This window comes from Lipotes vexillifer, unplaced genomic scaffold (assembly GCF_000442215.2).
Source record: "Lipotes vexillifer unplaced genomic scaffold, Lipotes_vexillifer_v1.1 scaffold539, whole genome shotgun sequence".
Lineage (NCBI taxonomy): Eukaryota > Metazoa > Chordata > Mammalia > Artiodactyla > Lipotidae > Lipotes > Lipotes vexillifer.
The window spans coordinates 44,736-54,466 of record NW_006789542.1 but is presented as its reverse complement, the minus strand read 5'-3'; the positions used below and the strand labels follow the sequence as shown (position 1 = coordinate 54,466).

The 9,731-nt window shown below is 42.3% G+C and overlaps 1 protein-coding gene across 1 annotated transcript in view; it reads left to right on the top strand.

Annotated features, from left to right (window-relative positions):
• Positions 1-9,455, top strand: part of EXOG (exo/endonuclease G) — a 23,575-nt gene extending 14,120 nt beyond the window's left edge. Inside the window, exon 6 of the mRNA XM_007462684.1 lies at positions 8,994-9,455. Coding sequence (XP_007462746.1) covers positions 8,994-9,455 — 462 coding nt within the window. The remainder of the gene's footprint in view (positions 1-8,993) is intronic.
• The last annotated feature ends 276 nt before the right edge of the window (positions 9,456-9,731 follow it).

Below are 9,731 nucleotides of genomic sequence, written 5' to 3'. Positions count from 1 at the left end.
CCTGCTGAAAGAACCCAGCACTTGCAGAAATGGCTGATTCCAGGGATGGTGCAGGGAAAGTACAAACTGGAACATCTTGTGCCAGGAAGCAAGTAAGTACTCCAAGAAATGGTGAGGACATGTCAAAAGAACACAGGAATCAGCTTTATGGAGTTCTAACTTAACGTGTCTGGAACTATTTGATATCAAAATAAAATGGATTATAGAACTAATAAATAGGAATCCATATCTTAATACATAAGTAAACACATGGGTGTAAGGAGAAGCTTCTGTGTACCACGGACGGTCAACTAATAAGTTTGTAAGAATGAAAGAGAAAAATCATTTCGTAGCCATCATGGTAATGTGTTTCAAACAATCATCAGTGGATGTTAAAACTAGAGAGTAGAAGCTTTATGACGGATAGGACATTTATATAATCTAAAAGAATCCCTCCACAAATTACTTACTGATAACAAAGCAAGAAATGGTAACTTCACAGTAGAGAACCCCCCCCACAACCGAGTGATCAGAGTTAATATTGCATGTATGGGACTTACTGATAAATTGTACTTGCTGGTGTGATGCACTAAGGATACAATATCACTTCTGTGATATTTCTGCCCAAAATGCATAATGTAGAGTCTCATCATGCAGAAGTATCAGGCAAACCCCAACTGAGGGACATTCCGTGAAATAGCTGACTTACATTCTTCAAAAATATTAGTGTTGTCAAAGACAAAGGCTGAGAAATTAACTGTTCCAGGTTAATGGAGACTAAAAACTAAAGACTAAAACGGCTGAAAACAAAATGCATTGTGTTATCTTAGATCAGATCCTAGATCAGAAAAACAAAAGTTGCTAAATAAGACTGTATTCAGACAATTGGTAACGTTTGAGGTCTATAGATTAGATAATTATATTTTATCAGTGTTAAATTTCCTGATTTTGATCATTGTACTGTGATTATGTAAGTGAATGTCTTTGCTCCTAGGAGATACATCCTGAAAGATGTGTCTATGACTTACTTTCAAAAGGGTTAGGGAAAAAATAGAAAAAGAGAGTGATAAAGGGAATTGGGCAAAATGTTGAGTTGATGAATCTGGGTGAAGGGTGTGCACGTGTTCCATATGCCATCCTTACACATTTTAAATTTGCAGTTAATTCAGAATGAAACAAATATATACGTATATACCTTTTAGTATATCTTTTCTAGACCAGAATTCTTATTACACTGGAATATGTAAAACTAACCACTAAAAAGACTTAACCTTACTTCTTGTAAATCGTTGATCCGTGAATGATATTCAGACATGTTCAAGTAGCCTTGAAGAGAGTTTCAAAAGAGACCTGTCAGCTCTTCTCACCCTAACTAGTGTCATAATGGTGAATGTGTGAGGGCAGTCAAGATCAGCTTCCTGAAGAGTATACTTTGAGTAATGGTCTTGTTTTTTTGTTTTTATTTTAAAGCATTATTGGTCTTAGGCCTTTTCTTTCAGATTCTGGGCCTCTGAACCTATATAATTAGTTTTCCATGTCTATATTAATTGATAGGACCTATTCATGCTCACACTGGCAAATCTTTAATTCGGCAAATCTTTAAGTACCTCTCATGTGGGAGGATTGTATATGGAATTATAAATGACATGCTTCAAACTACATTCTTGATTACTTTCTCCCTTCTTCCTCTATTTCACATCCTGGGAGTCATCTCTCTTAATTTCTTTGAGTCAACAACTTTTATCAGTTCTTTTACTTAATAACTTATACTCAGATTTTGCAGAAGCTCTGAATACCTGTAATATTGAGGAGGACTCCACTAAGTTTCTCTGCACTTCCTACTTTCTGGCGTAACAGGATGTTCCAGACTCATCTTGGGCAAACTCTGGAATCATCCATTTCTCTTGGTTCATTTTAATGGGGATTGGTATTTAGAAACCAAGATCTGGACAAGTTGATTCTTGAGTACTCGGTCTGCTGTTTGCCTTGTCATGTATGTTCACCACATTTATTTTTAGCTGTTTTTAGTGGGTGGAGAGAGCCCCAGAAAACATAGTATGTGAATTCTATTGCCTTTAGTGGCACACTGTTGGGAAGTCCTTTTTTGTCCATTTTCAATATTCCTATGCTTTTTTAAAATTTAATTTTATTTATTTATTTTTGGCCGCATTGGGTCTTCGTTGCTGCGCACAGGCTTTTCTCTAGCTGCGGTGAACGGGGGCTACTCTTCGTTGCACACGTGCTTCTCATTGCGGCGGCTTCTCTTGCGGAGCCCGGGCTCTAGGCGTGTGGGCTTCAGTAGTTGTGGTACGTGGGCTCAGTAGTTGTGGCTCGCAGGCTCTAGAGCGCAGGCTCAGTAGTTGTGGCACATGGACTTAGTTGCTCCGCGGCATGTGGGATCTTCCCAGACCAGGGCTCAAACCCGTGTCCCCTGCATTGGCAGGCGGATTCTCAACCACTGTGCTACCAGGGAAGCCCTTCCAGTGCTTTTTTATTTTTGCGGTACGCAGGCCTCTCACTGTTGTGGCCTCTCCCGTTGTGGAGCACAGGCTCCGGACATGCAGGCTCAGCGGCCATTGCTCACGAGCCCAGCTGCTCCGCGGCATGTGGGATCTTCCCGGACCGGGGCACAAACCCGTGTCCTCTGCATCGGCAGGCGGACTCTCAACTACTGCGCCACCAGGGAAGCCCCTTCCAGTGCTTTTTGAGAAGGAGATTTGTAGACCCTGGTCGTAAAGGAAGCAGATAACTCTGTGTGTTATGTATGTGTACATAAAGTTGAATGTTGATAGGAATCTATATCCCTCGATGGGTATGTAGTTTTTCATCTTTCTTGGAATCATATCAAAGTGACATCTACTTTTATATACGTATTTATATTTTTCACTAACAATTTCTATTATAGCTTTTGTTAGATTTGGCATCAAACTTGATTTCAGGTGGAATTTTAAATTTAAAAATCTTTAGTATATTTATTAGCAAGAAAGCAAAATAGGATCCTTTAGTAAATTAAATCGGAAACATTGTCTCAGAGCTCACCATTTTAGGAATTTAGTTGGGCCAAAAATGTTATATATATGCGTACAAATATATACACGTATAAACTTGGGTGAATTTGGTTAAGGAAAACAGACATGGGAGGCAAAGCTAAGCAAGGGGAATGGGTAGGAAAAGGTAGGTTGTATGCCGAGAAATAGTAAGTCCCTCAGACAGCTGGATTAGAGAACTTGTATAAGGAAGAAGACGAAAATAAAAGGAAAGGATAAACAACAAGGACCTACTGTATGGCACAGGGAACTATATTAAATATCTTGTAATAACTATTGTAGTTCTTTTCTTATGACAGGGCCGAAAGCAAGCTCATCACACAAGATGAATTGTGCCGAAGCACAGCAGTAGAGGGCTGCCGCTCGCTCAGGCAAAACAGCGCCATCTGTCCTGCTGTGGTAGCTTTTATTTAAGCATTATCTATGTTTACATTTTAAGACTTGTTTTCTTAACATTCCAGAAATGCCAAAGCAGCAACATATGCTTTTATTGATTATACAAGCAATAATGGGCTTTCTTGAAAACATGCCGTCCTTGAGTGCAAAAGCAGCACAAGGACATTGCCTTGCGTTCCCACCATTATTCTGATTATACTGAAGTAGCACAAGGACATTTCCTTGCGTTCCCACCATTCTAATTATACTGAGGACATCTCATGGATCAGTGCCCAAAGCACTCAATGCTTATTAGCAGGCCACCGGTTTGCCGGGGTGGGGGTGGGGGGGGCTCAAAGCATTCAGGACTGTTTACAGTTCTGGCTTATTCGCATGCCCCCAGTTTGCTGGGGGTGGGCTCATGGGTCATGTCTCCTTTCCATGTCCTCTGTTATTCCACTACAACTATAATGGAAAAGAATCTGAAAAAGAATATATATGTGTGTGTATGTATAAAACTAAATGACTTTGCCATAAACCTGAAACTAATACAATATTATAACATTATAAATCAACTATACGTCAATAAAAAGTTGTTTTGAAAAAATAATAATAATAAAAGGGAAGGTTTGCACCAGGTGGTAGAAACCTTGAATGCCCAGCTAAAAATTCAGGTTATTTTCTAGCAATTCATAACAAAATCATTGTGGATAAAACCATGTTCTTTAGTGATGCTGAGAAAGGGGACACAGCATTGTCCTGCCCTTGAGGTGGGTCTCTTCCTCTCAAGGAATTAATATGTATTTGAATCATGAATTCCTGTTTCCCGGAGAATATCTTGCAATTATGTGTGGCAATTCATGTTTTGTGTCTTAAATCCATCCATTTAGTATTTACTTCTTGTTTACAACTATACTGTGAACCTTATTTTAGGAGGATGTAGCTGATAAAAGCGAGGTATTAATTTACTTTTCTATCTAGGTAATGAAGCATATATGTGTATACTTTGGAGGAAGTGAAGCAGATGAGCTGGTATTTATCGAGGGCCATGTATACCACCCAGTATGTAGGTAGCTTTGTTCACGCCATCCCAGTCAGTCCTCACAAACAGCTCTTACAAACAAGTAGTGGTTATCTTCTTTTATAGGCAAGGAAATTGAGGTTTTGAGGGGTCACATCCAAGTGACATTGCTAGTCATTGTCAAGGAAATCCAAAGGTGGGTCTCTCTACTTGTATGAGTCATTCGTAGCATTGTTCTTTAAGCTCTCAAAAGTCGACAGTGAAGGGATTGCTGTGCTCTTCATATATAGAAGCTTAAGGCCAGGAGGTAAAAAATGATGTGGATGGAGAGCAGTTACAAGTGATATTTGCTAACCTGCAAAAATAAGAACAGAAAATGGGCCAAGAGGAGGATTCCTTATAGCCAGGCAGAAACGTCTGCTAGAATATGTAGGAAGGAATCATAGGACTTGAGTGAATGTGAGCCTGAGGGAAGATTGGTAGCAGTGATTTTATCAGAGTGAGTCATCTGACAGCTCTAATCAGAATCACCCCCTTTATTATAGCTTAGGTCACCCATGTGCCTATTTCTAGAAAAGACTGAATCAAGACAAGTGAAACATACCAGAAGATCCTGGCCTGAACATTATAATTGACCTGGCAAGAAAGTGAGCTTCAGATCTGACAGCTTAGTAGTGGTGGTGGTGGTGATGTTAGAAGTACTTAACAGTCTGTTTTCCTTCTACAGCATTATTTTCCAAACTTCCACAACTCCTGGAGGGGGAGGAAATCGAAAATATGCTTCCAGGGATCTTGAGGCATCAGCTGTAGTGATCAGGAATTTTTTTTTGAAATCTCCTCTTTTATCGTTATGCAATCTTCATTTCCATATCTATTTGTTTTAATTGAAATAAATTCTTTTATGTGTTAAATATTTCCTCACCCCCATCCTAAATTGCCCAGTAGAATTGAGAGTCTGGGAAGTTGTGCTTGTTTCACTGGCTTGGCATCTCCCACCCCTACACAGGACAGGTGCCTAGTGTGAGAAGCACCGTCTCCCAGGGTTTGAGCTCCCGCAGAGGCTTTACAGGTAGCACACGGGGCTGCCACACCCCTGTTGACTCCCCACCCCTGTGACTCCCACCCTTTTTGTTCCTCCAGCCTCTCAGGTAGAGATTCCCTGTTTATCACACTGTCATGGTCTCCTTCTTTCACTTGATTGGCATGACCCTTATTTTAAGGGCTTCATCTCTTGATGTGTCCAACAGTTTTATTTTTGGAATTTCTTTTTTTTTTTGTCTTACCAGGGAAACGTAACCAGATACATTACATCTGTCTGAGTCTTGCAGGTACATACTTTTTCCTCACGATGATGCTTGCTATTTCACTTAAGGCACAGTTGCTGCAGATATGACATGACAGAGGGCAGGCTTAGCCTGGGTGTTGTTTGCGGCCAGTCTCTTCTGGCACTGAGTCAGCGTGAAGGCCCAGCTCTGTGTGTGTGGAGTTCGGGGTGGGATGGGGGAGCAAATTGTCATCTCTGTCTCTTGGATAGGAGGGAACGAGTGCAGGCCAGCACGTAGAGAAACTAATTTCAGGTCGCAAGCGAGTGCCAGCTTTATGATTGTTATATATGTTGTATTTTCCAGTGATTCCCAGCTTTTGTTACAGCCTTGACAAGAGTTGAGTGCTGTTTGGTAATTTAACAGCAGCAAAGATTTCCTTTGTATTTTTATACCTAAATTTTATATGAAAAGGATTATTGCTGATTTACTGATACTAAAGACTTGGTTCACATTAAGCCCTCGAGTCCTTTGTTTAGGGCATCATTTGTGTCCAACCTGTTTTCTTCTCCTGAAACCCTATTGTCCACCTTGAACTGGTCTAATTTTGCTTGATCCCATGTTTCCCCACTGTCCCTCTGCAGGACCATCTTTTGAACCAATGCAGTTGCATTTCTGTCTTTTGAATGACATCCACTACAAAAATAGCTTTTTTACATAGGCCTTGCAGATTTCAAAATCTTTTTTTTTTTTTTTAACGTGTCTTTGTATCTTCAGAACTATTCTATGAGATAGACTGCTTGGGGATTGTTATTACCCATTTTATGAATGAAAAAAGAAGATACCAGTGGCTGTGACTTGCAACTTCGTGCAAAGCCTCAGGTCTGTGGGGTTTCAATCTTCTGAACCATTCTGCTTCAGTACCCTGCTTTCTAGAAACATTTTCTGAAAGTCTTCCAGTTTTCCTGAAAGTGGGAAGAATTTATTATGTAGGTTGAGTTGTTTACAGAGAAGAAGATAGCTTTAAAATATTTCAGGAATTTGTTTTTTAAGTTTTAAATTCAAGGAAGAAACAATGAGGGTTCTGAATTTCCAAATAGGGATGGTTCATATATTAGGCAGATTAAAGATGTTTACTTCCTGAGAACAAAGCAGACTGAACCAGAGAAGATAGTGGCTAAGGTTTCCATTATTCTCTTTATTTCTGGGAATAATAGTGTTTTACGCCCCCTTTGTTGAAATATTATGAGACCGTCATGAGTGGAAGAGTCACACTTTGTGGTTCTTACTAGGAATTTCTGTGTCCATGAGGTTTCTCAAAAGTAATATTAGAGGTTCTCTAGCTATATGAGAGTTTTTGAAAATCTAATAGAAATGGTACATTTCCATGAGGTAAAGCCATGAATCTTCATATGTCAAGCTTCTTTACTTTTGGCTGGAATTTAGTAAACCTGGTTAGAAGCTCTGGTTGGCAGCACATGGCCTAACCAATTAATTATTTTTGAGAGTTGTCATTTGTAGACAGTGTCCATGAGGAGAGAAAATAAGTGACTGGTCTCCTGACAGTTGGAGTCTGAGATCTGTGCTGCAGTGATGGAGGATGCCCACCAGGGGGCACCAAGGATTTGCTTAACTGTTGGCTCCCCAGCTAGTTAGTTAGTGCCTGGACCACCTGAAGCCCATTTAACCGCCATCCCCGCCCCCCCCTTGTAAACTATGGCTCAGGTGCAGCCACACCCTCAGTTCCAGTCCCTGACTTCCCCTGCACCCACCCCCTCAGCGGTGCTGCTGCTGCTCCATATCGGAGTCTCACCACATTCTGCCTGCAGTGAAGGCTGTGGGTGTTGACTCCTCTCCTGGATGGGAAGCTTCTTGAGAGCAGCACCAGCTGCATTTACTTTCAAGATGATTCCTTTCAGTATTTCCAGCAGTGCTGGGCACAGGACCTCTGAGTTGCAGTGTTAACATCTCTTGGTGATCTGTGGGCTAGTTGTGTACTCCATTGAGCTCACCTTCATTGTGTTTTTTGGTCTTGAAGAGCATGCATAAATGACTTCTTGGGCGGCAGTGGGGGATTTTGTGTCTGTAGGTTGTGTAGTTTCATAAACCTTACTCTAAACTGCACCCTGACCAGCCACTTTCACTAACTTCCAAGACAGTTACAGAGGTCATTCCTGTGGAATGATGGGTCTTCCCTGCAGCCCTGCAGTTGGCCTTGGCGGTGGGACTTCCCTACGTGTTAGGCAGCAGATGGCCTCGGAGTTGTTAGGCTGTGCGCCGTGTGGGTAGGAGCTTGGGAAAAACAGAAAGGAATCCTCTGTAGCTCTCATCCCTCTGCCGTATCTGGGCTCCCAGCGGGGCCTCCCACAGCGAGAGGGTTAGGCCTGGAAGGGAGGCCTCTTGCCAAAGAAGGGCCGGCCCCGGGAGGAGCAGTAGTACCACAAGCATATTGTAGCTGGATTGTGTCATTTTATTGGAGACCATTAAGGAAATGGACGTTCATTTTTTTCTTTTTCAGAAAGCAGATAATGGCTTCTAAGCCGATTGAAAGGAAATTTGAAAAGGTTTCATAACAGTGTTATTTCATTATTACAGCCAGCCTCCACAGGCAACGAAGTTGTTTTCAGGCCTGACCCTGGCTCTGGCTTCTTTGCTGTGTGGATACCTTTCCAAAGTGTTTGATGTGATGACACATTCAGGGGTTCTGTGTTTGATAGCAGACCCAAGAGTGTGCAGAACTGTGAGCAAACAGCATTTACATTTACCTTATGTAATTTTAAAAATGATCCACAGTCTAGGTGATACTGGAGATGGTAATATTGATGTGGTGTGTGTGGCTGCTTCTTGAAAGGCTGTTTGTTTAGCTCCCTAGTGAATTTGGTAAACTAAGGCCATATTTTTATTTCTAGAGCTGGGAGTTCCCCAAGCTGGCTGTTTTGACCTTTGAATGTTAGGAGCACCAGAAGTTCTGATGATGAGACAGAGAGAAGGTGACACCTTTTCAGGTCCATTAAAAAACCCAAGACTCACTCCTGACACCCCTTTGTCCTACAGACGGGGCAGAGAATGGGACCCCTGCTCTTTGGGATGGCATTGCTTTAAAGACAATCAGAATCTACCTGTTAAATGCTCATCTTCTCTGTGAATCTGTGTCTTGGTTATTATTACCTTTGGCAGCTGAATTTAAATCCATTAGGGGTGGGGTAGTTTGTAAGTACATTTTCAGAAATGCATCTTAAAGCTTTTCAGGAAAAATTTGGGACCTGCTAGTGCAAATTAGCATCGCAAATATGGCTGCTTTGCTTTTAGGTGATCGGCGAGGACAATGTTGCGGTGCCCTCCCACCTCTACAAGGTGATCCTGGCGCGCAGAAACCCGAGTTCTGCTGACCCCCTGGCACTAGGGGCCTTCGTGGTGCCCAACAAGGCCATTGGCTTCCAGCCCCAATTAAGTGAGTTCCAGGTGAGCCTGCAGGAGCTGGAGAAGTTGTCAGGACTGGTGTTTTTCCCTCATCTGGATAGGACTAGTGACATCAAGAACATCTGCTCGGTAGACACCTGTAAGCTCCTGGATTTCAGGGAGTTCACTTTGTACCTGAGCACAAGAAAGATTGAGGGAGCCCGATCGGTACTCAGACTGGAAAAGGTCATGGAAAATTTGCAGAATGCAGGCATTGAACCTGATGAGGAGTTCATGACTCGCTACAAGAAGAAGCTGGAAGAACTCAAAGCTCAGGAGCAGTCAGGAGTCCTGGAGAGAAAGCCCTCGTAGTTCACCTCTCAGAAGTGTGATGTCATCTGTAATGAAGCAGGTGCGGCCTCTTTAGATACTGTATTTTAGTGGCTTTGTTTTTTTTTTTTTTTTTTTTCTTGCGTTATGCGGGCCTCTCACTGTTGTGGCCTCTCCCATTTGCGGAGCACAGGCTCCGGACGCGCAGGCTCAGTGGCCATGGCTCACGGGCCCAGCCGCTCCGCGGCATGTGGGATCTTCCCGAAACGGGGCACGAACCCGCGTCTCCTGCATCGGCAGGCGGACTCTCAAGCACTG